Here is a 14,459-nt window from a genome sequence, read left to right as displayed (position 1 = left end):
GTATGCTGTCGGCATTTATCGATGGGCAGCGATGTGCAGCGGACATGATACGCTACTTCGTATAATGTCCGCTCACACATTGTTAAATATGCCCCAATATGTGAAATCAAACATAGGAACACTATTAATTTAATTTAATTTGAGCAGTGTTAGCGCTCAATAGCACTAATATTTTGGAGCAATACTTGTAATCTAGGCCAAAGTATTTTATCTCTCCAAAGTTTGTACCACTAATTGCCTAACAGATATTTCATTTTGTTGCCAGGGGAAATCTGTTTCCGCCACTATTGAAACCATAAGCACACAGTATAGTATACAGCTGGCTGAAATTCAGGAACGTATAAGTGCACTAGAGGGTTTCCTTCAGCAAGAGCGAAGTGGCATAAGTCATCAAGTTTATGAATATGAAATTCTCTTTGACCTGAAATCTAGACTGGAAGCTGAGATTGCTACCTACAAACGTCTTTTAGATGGAGAGGAATGAGGTAAGAATGAGGTTCTTTTAAGTAATTACATTTTACTAGAATTATTCTAAACCTATGTTCCCTCTGAGGGGTAGAAATATGTTTCACACTGCACATGAGCACACACTTTTTGCTTATTTTTGAAAAATACACTACTAGTCAAAAGTTCTAGAACACCTCTATTTTCCCAGTTTTATTGACATGTATGCAGGTTAATGGCTCTGTGTTCTTTGACATTAAAACAAAGAGCAAATAATCAACTTGAGAAGCAAAACAAATCATGGAATTGCTATGCTTAAAGGGAAATAAAACACAGTTTTTTCTTTTATGAATCAGATAGAGCATGCAATTTTAAACAACTTTCCAATTTACTTCTATTATCACATTAGCTTCATTCTCTTGGTATCCTTTGTTGAAAATCAGGGATGTAAGCTCAGGAACAGTTTTGCAAGAATGTTATACATTTGCAAGAGCACCAGATGGCTGCACATTTTCCTGTCATCTAATTCTTCGGACATGTGCATTCTACCTACCTAGGTATTGCTTCAACAAAGAATACCATGAGAATGCATCAAATTTGATAGCAAAAGTGAAATGAAAACTTTTATGAGAATTTATATTCTGTCGGAATCACAAAAGAATAATTTTGGGTTTCATGTAACTTTAATTTATTCAAAATTGTTGACTAATCAAAATATCCACCTTTTGCAGATAAAAAAGTCAAACACACTTGCAGCATTCTTTCCATAAGGAAATAAAATATTGCTCTGAAAGTTTTTTTTCTGAGACTGTTGCAAGTTCCCATAAATGTGTTGCACTTGTAGGTTGCTTTTCTTTCACCTTTCTATCCAATTCCTCACAAACCAATTCAATGGAGTTTAAGGGGGCGATTTCTGAAAGTGTGGCCGGACATGATCCGTTGTAGCGATCATGTCTGCTGTACATTGACAGCATACGCTGTCAGCATTTATAATTGCACAAACAGTTCTGGTGAACTGCTTGTACAATGCCGCCCCCTGCAGATTCACGACCATTCGGCAGCTAGCAGGGGGTGTCAACCAACCTGATTGTATGCGATCAGCTCACGCAGAAACAGCTGCTTCAATCTATTTTTAGGGCTTGATGAATTGGCCCCTTAGTCTACTGACTGTGCTGTTCTGTGTTTTGAAGTCTACCATTTTGTTATTTTAAGGTGGTTCTGACATAGCCTTGTGGTATGTTTTGGATCATTATCTTGCAGTAAGATGCAGTATTATTATTATTGCTTAGCTTTAAAGCATATTACACAGGGCTATTACATTAAATCATACAATCAGTAGCGGATCTACTCAACAGAGGGCCCTGGTGCTAATTTTTTATGTGGTCCCCAAAAGGTACCCAGTAGTAAGCAACAGCAATATGTATATGCTTCTTTGTATAATAATTTTGAGGATAGACAACCTGCATTAATTAAAGGCTCCCCTGCATTAAGATTGTACACATTCTGCACGTGTGCATGTATAGTCTGGCTGCTACGGCCCCTCCTGCACTCGGGCCCAGGTACAAGTGCACCTACTGCACCAATGGTGGTTCCTCCCCTGTATACAAATGCAGAGTACAATAATCAGAAGATATTTACTTAAATTATAAAGGGTAGAGGAACCTGACTTACTGTAAATTGTAAACCATCTTTATATAAGATGATCAAAAGGACATGGGGACTCATGAGCTTACATTCTAAAAATATAAGTTGTTAACCCATTGCTTTTTTTCCTGAAAAAGGCCTTTGCTTATAACTATGAAGTGTACATTATTTTTCCATATTTAGTAGCCTAAGCTTGCTCCTTTAACTTCAGTCACTTTATTTTATCATGAACTACATAAATTTTACAAAAAGTTGAAATAATTGAGGTGTTCTAAAACATATTAACCGGTAGTGTATAGTATAATAAAAAAGTATCCAACTATAATTGTCATAAACATTTTTGCCATACACAGCCCAGATCATGATGTCATCAGTGGGCGGAACTTGGCAGCCATTTCTGGCCAGAAACAATATTAATTTTAAAATAACTTTTTTACTATTCCTGCTGCATGATTTAGAAAGGGTGCAGGGAGATATTTCCAGCTTAAAGGGACAGTATACACCAATTTTCATATAACTGCATGTAATAGACACTACTAGAAAGAATAATATGCACAGATACTGATATAAAAATCCAGTATAAAACTGTTTAAAAACTTACTTAGAAGCTCTCAGTTTAGCTCTATTGAAAAGGTAGCTGGAAAGCCCACTGCAAGTGGGAAATAAAACACTCCCTCTCTCCCCCTCCTTTTGCATATGAAAAGACCCTTTACACAAACAGGAGCAAGCTGGAGAAGGTAGCTGACGGTATTCTCATAAAACTTTGGGGCTTGGTTAGGAGTCTGAACATCAGAAAATAAGCAAAACTTTACATTAAAAAAAAAAACTTTATGGGCTATATAAATAGATCATCTACAAAACATTTATGCAAAGAAAAAATGAGTGTATAATGTCCCTTTAATCTAAGGTGAGACTTAAGGATGGCTTAGGTGTAGACAGTCCCTTTAAAGTCTGTATTTTTAGAGTTATCATTTACTGATATCACTGTATAGGAATTATGCTCATTTAGGTGCAGCCACTTCGTGTTAAAAATATGAACTTTACATAGACATTTATTGTTCGTAAATCTTGTTAGATTATAGGGATCATTGTTAATATCATCCAATTATTTTAAACTTTAATGTATGTGAAATAAATTCAGAAAGAAAGGTTTTCATAGCAAAAAATTAGAAGATGAAATTCCAAGAGTATTATCGTCACCTTTTTGTCAGAGAGCTTAATAAAATAGGTGCTCAATTAAATTAGTCACATAAGTCATTACGGATTACTAAGTATGGAGCTCTAACAATTATCCTTGTACCTTTTGAACTGTGATGTCATACTTACAGTAATGTACAGATCAAGAATTAGCGTAAATGACTAAACACAAATAAAATTTTCCATGTGTTCATTATTTCATATTTCTTGCAGAGAAATAACCAAGTGATAAAAGAGTCTCTTCCAGGTAAGTAGCAATATGAGTTCCTACAAAAAACAGTGTAGCATATTAAATAATTAAAGCATTACAATATTAAATGACCTTAGGGTGAGTGAAGTAAAAATAAATATTGCATTTGTTTTGGCAACTTACTAAGCTCATCATAATTTTCCTCAATTAAACAGAATATGCAAAAGAAAAAAGAAATAAAGTAAACTATTTTTTTTAACATGAACCTTTAACTATTTCTAGGAAAATAAAAATGGAGCCAGATTTATGGAACATATGGAAAAAGCATCAAGACAGAGTGTATGATTTAAAATGGCTAACAATGAATTTCTCAATAAAACAAAGTGATATGTTGACGTTTTGTCCTTTCCCTGACTCAAACCTTTACTAATATCTATGCATGCATAAATAAATGGTTAAATCACAATGTGCAATCAGTTTTACCACCTGTGTTCATGCAAGGGTAGCCTTAAAATATTGCCTTTTGTTATCTTTTGTAGAATTAGAGGGACACTGTACGGAAAATTAAGCTGAAAGGTTTTGTGGCTTGTGGTGTTTTAAGATTAAAGGCACATTTCACTGCACATTTTCCCCCAGTTTAAAGGGATATGAAACCCCAAAATTTTCTTTCATGATTCAAATAGAGCATGCAATTTTAAACAACTTTCTAATTTACTTCCTTTATCATTTTTTCTTTGTTCTTTTTATATTTTGTTGAAAAGCGGGGACATAAGCTCATGATATCAAGAAACAAAGTACACAAACTCTAACGAGTTTATGTGGTACAATATGGTAGATACAAATAGTAAAAGGCAAAATAACAAAATCAAATATACATGATCAAAATTTAGAATGATATAAAAGATAAAATTGGTACAAAAGTACTCCCCTCTAGTTCAAAGAATCGCTGCCGTCCAACAGTTTCTCCCAAAGCCGTTGTTGATATATGTGTACAAAGGAGGCGCTGATTCACAGAGGATATCGAACCAAATGAATGGTTTGTAGCTTTCTATAGGAAGATTTCACAATAGAGTAGTACATCCAGGTATTTTGAAAATACATACTCACAAATTAGCATCTGAAGTTCGGCTTCTTTTATTAAAACTCGAATACAACTCGGTGTACAGAGTAAAAAAGAAATGTATTCTTTCTTAACGCGTTTCAACGGGTTAAACTGTCTTTTTCAAGAGCTTTAAAATCAAATAGGTGATACAAAGAGATCATACTTGCATCTGTTTAGAAACAGTTCAAATACAATCAATCTCACACCATCTGTGACAGATTTACACCCGCTAAAAGATTTAATAATTTTACATAAAATTCTATTGTTTCACATAAAATAATACATTGCTTTACATAAAAGTGTTAATTTCATTTAGCGATGACTTGACATCCAGATCTAAAAGTGCTAAATGTTATCAATAAAATAGTATGAATACATTTCGTCGCTAATTGAAAGGTAAAACATATAAAAAAATAAAAACAACCAATAAGATATTAGAAGACCAAAAATAAGCCAATCAGATGTTCATTTGAAATGACCAATCGAATAAGCTCAGGAGCATGCACGTCTGGAGCACTATATAGCAGCAGTTTTGCAAGAATGTTATCCATCTGCAAGAGAACTAGATGACACCACTGTTTCCTGCCATTAAGTGTTCTAGACACCTACCTAGGTATATCTTCAATAAAGAATAACACGGGAACAAAGCTAATTTGATAATGGAAGTAAGTCGGAAACTTTTTTTTTAAATTGTATGCTCTGTCTGAATCACAAGATACATTTTCAGGGGTTTCATATCCCTTTAATATGTTCCTAATAATCCATTTTACTCACTGGAGTCTATTTGAAGAGCTTTAAGGAAGTGGTTTCAATTGGCTTTCTTGGGGTTTTCATATTTTAGCAGTTTGAACAGTCTAATTCCAACTGTAATACTTCTAATGGATTGAAAAGCCACCAAGAAAAAGGAAGTTAAAAAAATCCTCAGCTGACTAAAAAGTTGTTGCACACTAAACCCAGTAGATTGGAATGAAATGTAACCAAACAAAACTAATAAAAACCCTCCAAAATGTTGTATAAATTATTATTTGGTGCTCCATTGCTATTGTCTTTGTGTAGGATTAAGGGCAACCAAAATTAAAATTTGGAGAGTCTAGCAATTACATCACAGGTAGGGATGGGCGAATGTTTCGCAACATTCGAAAAATGAAACAAATTTTAACACATTCGTTTATTCAAATCGAATTTTGAATGTTTACATAACATTCTATCATTCAAATTTTGAATGTTTGGTTTTGAATTTTACGATTACATTCGAAAATATTTGTTTTTGAAAAATTCGAATTTATATATTTGTAATAGTATTTCTAATGCTTTCTTTAAATGTAATATTCAAATAATGCAATATTCGAATTCGAAAAATTTGAATTTATATATTTGTAATAGTATTTCTATAATGCTTTCTTTAATGTAATGTAATATTCGAATTATGCAATATTCGATCAAAATAGAAACATTAAAATTTATATATTTGTATCTATTATGTATCAATGTACTAGATTCCCTACCACATGAACTATTGAACTTCTGAATAGTATTTGTTAAATAGTATGTTAAATTCGAAATTTCGAATGTGGACATTCAGTCTAATTATAAACATTCAAATTCGAAAGTGACATTCGAAAACTGTAAATAGCATTCAAATATAGAATTTTTAAGAATATTCGTTTGTATCAACATTCGGATTTGTAATTCAAATTTTCGTAATAACATTCGTTCTAAAATTCAAATTCAGAAATTTACACATTCGCCCATCCCTAATCACAGGCAGAAGGCCCTGCTTAATTGATACATTTTAATAGTGTACAGTGAAGCTTATAGGTATTAACTTGAGCTCCAAAACCATAGAAATATCTGTGTACTGTATGTCTCTCTAAGGGATCTGAACAGGAGCATTATCAGTATGATGGGCAAAGGTGTTTGTTGGGTTATAGATTTGGTTTATTAGTGTAAATAAGCTCATTATTATTGTTTGTTGGGTTATAGATTTGGTTTATTAGTGTAAAAAAGCTCATTATTATTGTATTTAATTTTGATTGATTGAGCATGGAGTGTTTGTATATGTTTGGGCAAGTTGCTTCTAAATGTCATACAACATGGTGAGGTAATGTGTTTTATACATGAGCAAAATTATTTTAAAACTTTTTGTGGCTCTCATTAATCATTTCAAAAGTGCTCTCAGGGGTAAATCAACCCACATTAAAGATATGAAGAGAATGAAGAAAAATTGTTAATAGGAGTGAAATTACTTGCTCCATCTGAATCATGAAAGAAAAAAAAATCAGTTTAATATCCCTTTAAGTACTGAGAATTTGCATTGTGATTAGCAAAACAGGGCTGGCACATTTTAAGCATAGAATAGTTTTTTATAGAATCAGTGACTGTGATCACATCAACATTGCAAGGGGCTTTTATGTATCCGTTAACATGTAAACAATTAGTAAACGGTTGATTTCTTTAAAGTCTGATTTATTATGATGGTATCTTTATACCACTAAAATAGAAGTACACACTATCAAAGATTTTTTATTTTTACAATCTATGCTAAGTGATTAAAAAAAATCAAATCTTTTATCATAAACTTTAAAAATACATTTTTTAGCATGTTTTTTTTTTAGATTATCTAAACTGTTTAAATGGGAACATACAGTTTTTACCTTGAGAAATAAATAATTATATTGAACGTCATTAAGACCTAAAAGTAAATTACTTTTTTTAAATAGAACATTTAAAACTATCATTTTGTTAGCAAAATTATAATTGTTTTGCATCATGCAGTCGCTCACAATTTAGAATAATTCAAAGCCTACCTTCTGAAGTCTGCAAGCTTTACTCCAGTCTCCCTGGGTAGAAAAAAGAAAACTAAAGTTTTCTGTTTAATAGATGGGGCCCCACAGTGTTTTCTATTTTAATGTACTTTAGACTTCAAATTTTGTCCTTTAAAGGGACAATGAACCCAAATATTTCCTTTAGTGATTCTGATAGAGCATGCAATTTTAAGGAACTTTCTAATGTACTCCTATTATCAATTTTTCTTGGTTCTCTTGCTATCTTTATTTGAAAAAGAAGGCATCTAAAGCTTTTTGGTTAAGTACCCTGGACAGCACTTTTTTATTGGTGGATGAATTCATCCACCAATCAGCAAGGACAACCCAGGTTGCTCACTAAAAATGGGCCGGCATCTAAACTTACATTCTTGCATTTCAAATAAAGATACCAAGAGAATTAAGAAAATTTGATAATAGTGGGCATATTTATCAAGCTCCGTATGGATCTTGATGCCCCGTGTTTCTGGAGAGCCTTCAAGCTCGCCAGAAACACAAGTTATGAAGCAGCGGTCTAAAGACTGCTACTCTATAACCTGTCCACCTGCTCTTAGGCGGCGGACAGACAACGCCGAAAATCAACCCGCTCCAATACGATCGGGTTAATTGACACCCCCTGTTGGCAGCCGATTGGTCGCTAATCTGCAGGGGGCGGCGTTGTACCAGCAGTTCACAAGAACTGCTGGTGCAGTGATAAATGCCAACAGCGTATGCTGTTAACATTTATCGATGTGCGGCGGACATGATCGGCAATATCGGATCATGCCCACTCGCACATTAATAAATAGGCCGCAATGAGTAAAATTTCATGCTCTATCTGAATCACGAAAGAAAAAATTTGGGTTCAGTGTCCCTTTAAGTATTATTACATTTTAGCTTTACAGTGTCTGTTTTGTATTTTAATGCATTTAGATTCTATATACAACAGTGTATTTTGGCTTGTGATTTTAAAAATTCTAATTAAGTTTTGAAAGTTTCTGTGTAACTTTAACAAATTAACAATATGCTCTATATATTTCTGTGTATGTTTTGCATTTTGTATTTGTTTTATGCGAAGTAAGTATGACAGTTTCAGAAAGTGGAAGGGACTGGAGACTTCCCTGGGCATAATGTTTCTCACATTTCTTATGATATTATCCATGCATTCAACATATTCAGTTCTCACTGCTTTATCTTGCCAGCTGTATGAAGTTTGCTTAGACTTCACAATACACTTATTTAACTGTGCTAAACTAGAAGCAAATGCAAGTTAAACTGTAGTGAAAACCTTTCCTTTAAATCCACATTTACTGCAGATTGAGACTTTATATCGGTGCCAGTTGCTCCCCTGTTAACTTATCTCTCCCCTGGGTGTATCTCTATCCCACAAATCTTTGTTACTTTTTCTGGGAAGAAGCTTTATTTCTGAGGGACTTTCAGGATTTTTTTTTCATAGAGCATTCAGTTTAGCTCATATGTACCCAGCACAATAATTTCTCTCCAAGATGAAGAATTTTTGATCATTAGGCCCCTGGTCTGTGGTGCTAAGGATGTCCAACAAACCAAATGCATAGGTAATGCACACATCCATATTGGAAAACAGGTAACAGAATGTTTGTCTCTTCCCTCCAGATCTTTCCTTTAACAATCCACTTTAGAAACCACTGTTTCTGGATGCACAATATACACAATATTTGAGGAATATGAGCTTCAAACCATCATACCATTTACAAATCTCATGCTCATAGTCACAGAGTGAAATATCGTCTAAAAGGGGAGGGGGGGGGAGTTAAAACATAAAAAATTATTTATACACTGTTAAAAACATAGCCAAACATTTAGATCACATCCAATTAGTCATATGATGTGTTTCACACTTTAATATGCACTTTATAAAATATTTATACACAGTATGATGGTTTGAAGCCTATGTTCCTCCACTGTTGTGTATATGTAATGCTAACTAGCTGATACCATTTAGGGAGTTTAATAAAGTTTATAGATTATTTTTAGTAGTGGCTGCATTATAGTGACTTTCCAAATTGTTATACCCTCTTTCTTTACTTGTGAACTATTACAGTGCAAAAAAATAATTTAATAATTGTGACTTTCCATTGATTTCTACACTTTTCAATAATATATTAGAGCAGTAAAATCACAGAGTCCTGCGCTACTGATATGAATAGCAATATGGCTACATTAAAAATATAACAAGTATATATTACAAAATTTAAAAGTATGTTAATGTTAAGAACGAGTAGTATGGTTTCCTTTAATCTATAGAAGTTCCTCCAATAACATGCAAAACTAACCAGGGGAAAAATGCTATTTTTAAGATCGAGTATGGCTGGGAGTCACTAAAATATACAAACCCATACAAATGCATTGATACACTTTACATAACTTTACATAGATTAGAGACGGCATCAGAACCAAAGCACAGCGAAGGGAGTAAGGAACAAAGTGATGTCAGCATACAGGGAGTGCAGAATTATTAGGCAAATTAGTATTTTGACCACATCATCCTCTTTATGCATGTTGTCTTACTCCAAGCTGTATAGGCTCGAAAGCCTACTACCAATTAAGAATATTAGGTGATGTGCATCTCTGTAATGAGAAGGGGTGTGGTCTAATGACATCAACACCCTATATCAGGTGTGCATAATTATTAGGCAACTTCCTTTCCTTTTGCAAAATGGGTCAAAAGAAGGACTTGACAGGCTCAGAAAAGTCAAAAATAGTGAGATATCTTGCAGAGGGATGCAGCACTCTTAAAATTGCAAAGCTTCTGAAGCATGATCATCGAACAATCAAGCGTTTCATTCAAAATAGTCAACAGGGTCGCAAGAAGCGTGTGGAAAAACCAAGGCGCAAAATAACTGCCCATGAACTGAGAAAAGTCAAGCGTGCAGCTGCCAAGATGCCACTTGCCACCAGTTTGGCCATATTTCAGAGCTGCAACATCACTGGAGTGCCCAAAAGCACAAGGTGTGCAATACTCAGAGACATGGCCAAGGTAAGAAAGGCTGAAAGACGACCACCACTGAACAAGACACACAAGCTGAAACGTCAAGACTGGGCCAAGAAATATCTCAAGACTGATTTTTCTAAGGTTTTATGGACTGATAAAATGAGAGTGAGTCTTGATGGGCCAGATGGATGGGCCCGTGGCTGGATTGGTAAAGGGCAGAGAGCTCCAGTCCGACTCAGACGCCAGCAAGGTGGAGGTGGAGTACTGGTTTGGGCTGGTATCATCAAAGATGAACTTGTGGGGCCTTTTCGGGTTGAGGATGGAGTCAAGCTCAACTCCCAGTCCTACTGCCAGTTTCTGGAAGACACCTTCTTCAAGTAGTGGAACAGGAAGAAGTCTGCATCCTTCAAGAAAAACATGATTTTCATGCAGGACAATGCTCCATCACATGCGTCCAAGTACTCCACAGCGTGGCTAGCAAGAAAGGGTATAAAAGAAGAAAATCTAATGACATGGCCTCCTTGTTCACCTGATCTGAACCCTATTGAGAACCTGTGGTCCATCATCAAATGTGAGATTTACAAGGAGGGAAACCAGTACACCTCTCTGAACAGTGTCTGGGAGGCTGTGGTTGCTGCTGCACGCAATGTTGATGGTGAACAGATCAAAACACTGACAGAATCCATGGATGGCAGGCTTTTGAGTGTCCTTGCAAAGAAAGGTGGCTATATTGGTCACTGATTTGTTTTTGTTTTGTTTTTGAATGTCAGAAATGTATATTTGTGAATGTTGAGATGTTATATTGGTTTCACTGGTAAAAATAAATAATTGAAATGGGTATATATTTGTTTTTTGTTAAGTTGCCTAATAATTATGCACAGTAATAGTCACCTGCACACACAGATATCCCCCTAAAATAGCTAAAACTAAAAACAAACTAAAAACTACTTCCAAAAATATTCAGCTTTGATATTAATGAGTTTTTGGGGTTCATTGAGAACATGGTTGTTGTTCAATAATAAAACTAATCCTCAAAAATACAACTTGCCTAATAATTCTGCACTCCCTGTATATATATATATATATATATATATATATATATATATATATATATATATATATATATATATATAAACAGCATGAGGCAGGTGCACTCCAACGAACAGTTCTCCAGGTGCCAGGGTGCTAGAGTATGATAGGTATATGACAATAGAAAACAGCACTCTCTGGTCTTAACAGAAAATAATCAATTTATTCGGTAACGTTTCGGGGAATGCTCCCCTTCATCAGACCAACAACATACAAGTGAACCAAACATTTATACAAACATAAACCCCTCCCCCAGTGCAAAAAAACGCCAAACACTGTTGCCAAGGCAACCAACTTGTAACAAATGTCAACATACATAATAACTAATTAGTTACAATTTTGTTTAAACATCAATGAGTAATTTAACATGTTCAGATTGAAACACATAATGTCCTAATGTCATAGACATATACTGAACTAGCCTCTAGAATGATAGTATGTAAGCCACAATACCATACAACAAATGATAAAACCGGAGCCTGTATGGGCCCCTGCAAGAGTCAAGCAGATCATGGATAAAATTAATATTAATATAAACACCCTCCTTATAATGTGATTACCATGATACATATAGCCATCAAGTGATAGAAGAATAAATAAGTGCATGCCCTAATACATAGACCCCTCATAATATCAAAACACGCTACCAGTCCTAATTCTAATCGGCACAGCGCTTGATCGGGGTATTATTCAAAAGCAGAGGCATCACTTATTACATCCATTTCTAATACTAATAGCGCACCAGCATACCACAAGAAGTTGTAGCAAAAGAATAAAATGTTACATAATATACTATTTGCGTACCCACTGTATAGGGAGAGGAATACATCGCACGGAATGGAAGCCAGCCGTCCGTATATATATATATATATACTGTATGTATATGCTAATATACATATTTATGTGTTAATAAGTCCCAGTATACTACCTATGGGAGTTATTTAATAAAAAAATAAAGATGCTGTCGCCTTTATTTTTTTAATAAAATACACTACACTAATCTGATTTCTGGTTAATTTTATAAGCGCTAATTGCTACCGTTAGCTCGTGGTAGCAATAACCAGCCACTTGTAATGGCTGATTAATTATTTATAAATTTGTTCTTTTCTGGGAGCGTGATAATTTGGCACTCCACTTGTAATCTAGCTCTTAGTTTATTAATAGAACATTAATAAATACTTAAGGCATTATAGCTTTACGTATAGAATAAAAAGTGACTTTACTGATGTTCATCATTTCAAGATTAACACCTGGGAGTAGAGGCTGTTCCCATAGTTTCAGAAGCTGCATTTAAATTCTGGATAGTGACAGCTTTTTGACAGCTAGACATAATATCAGCAGGATAGAGATGCGGCCACTTTATTGTTTTTTTTGAATCTCATAGAAATGAATAGCTCTTAATTTCAGGTTGTCACTGTTTTGCTGTTGACAGCTTATTTGCTGACAAGACTTTGAGAGCTGCCATTGATAGGAAAAGGGTTGGCAAGTATATAGCTCACATGAGATCTGACCCTATTTTTTGCATAATTAGTGCACAAATAGAGGAGGTATATATACAACTGTGTATCTAAGCCAATATAGCTTAATTTATCTGTGCTTCCAAATTATAAATACAGATACTGTATGTGGAAGGTCCCACACATTCAAAAAAGGTCTTTAGCTTGTTAAAGTTTCAAAAGAAAGGTTAATTGATACTTCTTAAATGGATTTGTTTTGGAAATTGCTTTTGCATATAATTTTAAAATTCTCTCAGTGATCTCAGTATTTGATTTGAGACAAAAACTAGTGCATCGGGCCTTGTAAAGAGGGGATTTACAAGTGTATATGCATTTGGTCTAATTTTTAAGCTTCATGATTTATCTTTGAAATGCAAGGTGCTAAACAACTTTAAATATGTTCAAAAATGTTTTGGTAATAGTATAAAAGATGGACAGTATGGGCCAGATTGCAAGTGGTGCGCTAAATTTTTTGCCCACAAACACCGCTCAAAGTAAACTTTTCATATGGGGGGATTAGCTTATGTATTACAAGTTGAAGGTTTCACTCACGTGTGAGTGAAACCCGATGTGCACTAACTTCAGGACTTTGGATATAGCAACCGTGTTAACTTCTTCTCCTCTTAGACTTCAATGGAGCACGTTGAAGAAAAAAAACCAACACTCATCTCATGCTATCCTGACACCGCATTAGACCAACATCGCTAAACCAGAAGGTAGTTATAAATATTTTACATTCCAATGCTCTTCACAGAGAAGACCATTTTCTTTTTATTTATATATATAGTATCTCACAAAAGTGAGTACACCCCTCACATTTTTGTAAATATTTTATTATATCTTTTCATGTGACAACACTGAAGAAATGACACTTTGCTACAAAGTAAAGTAGTGAGTGTACAGCCAGTATAACAGTGTAAATTTGCTGTCCCCTCACAATAAATCAAAACACAGCCATTAATGTCTAAACTGTTGGGAACAAAAGTGAGTACACCCCTAAGTGGAAATGTCCAAATTTGGCCCAATTAGCTATTTTTCCTCCCCAGTGTCATATGACTCGTTAGTGTTACAATACTTCAGATGTGAATGGGGAGCAGGTGTGTTAAATTTGGTGTTATCACTCTCACACTCTTTCACACTGGTCACTGGAAGTTCAACATGGCACTTCATAGCAAAGAACTCTCTGAGGATCTGAAAAAAAGAGTTGTTGCTCTACATAAAGATGGCCTAGGCTATAAGAAGATTGTCAAGACCCTGAAACTGAGCTGAAGCACAGTGGGCAAGACCATACAGCGGTTTCACAGGACAGGTTCCCCTCATAAGGACAGGTTCCCGCCATGGTCAACCAAAAAAGTTGAGTGCACATGCTCAGCGTCATATCCAGAGGTTGTCTTTGGGAAATATATGCATTGCTGCAGAGGTTGAAGGGGTGAGGGGTCATCCTGTCAGTGCTCAGACCATATGCCACACACTGCATCAAATTGGTCTGCATGGCTGTCATCCCAGAAGGAAGCCTCTTCTAAAG

The 14,459-nt window shown here is 34.9% G+C and overlaps 1 protein-coding gene across 1 annotated transcript in view; it reads left to right on the top strand.

Moving 5' to 3' along the window:
* Nucleotides 1-3,870, top strand: part of LOC128645561 (keratin, type I cytoskeletal 19) — a 69,663-nt gene extending 65,793 nt beyond the window's left edge. The window contains exons 6-8 of the mRNA XM_053698623.1: nucleotides 266-485; nucleotides 3,499-3,532; nucleotides 3,758-3,870. Coding sequence (XP_053554598.1) covers nucleotides 266-484 — 219 coding nt within the window. The 3' untranslated portion in view covers nucleotide 485; nucleotides 3,499-3,532; nucleotides 3,758-3,870. The remainder of the gene's footprint in view (nucleotides 1-265; nucleotides 486-3,498; nucleotides 3,533-3,757) is intronic.
* Nucleotides 3,871-14,459: the final 10,589 nt, after the last annotated feature.

This window comes from Bombina bombina, chromosome 1 (genome assembly GCF_027579735.1).
Source record: "Bombina bombina isolate aBomBom1 chromosome 1, aBomBom1.pri, whole genome shotgun sequence".
Classification (NCBI taxonomy): Eukaryota; Metazoa; Chordata; class Amphibia; order Anura; family Bombinatoridae; genus Bombina; species Bombina bombina.
Note: the sequence above shows the minus strand (reverse complement) of the source record. Positions and strands in the feature narration are given on the sequence as shown.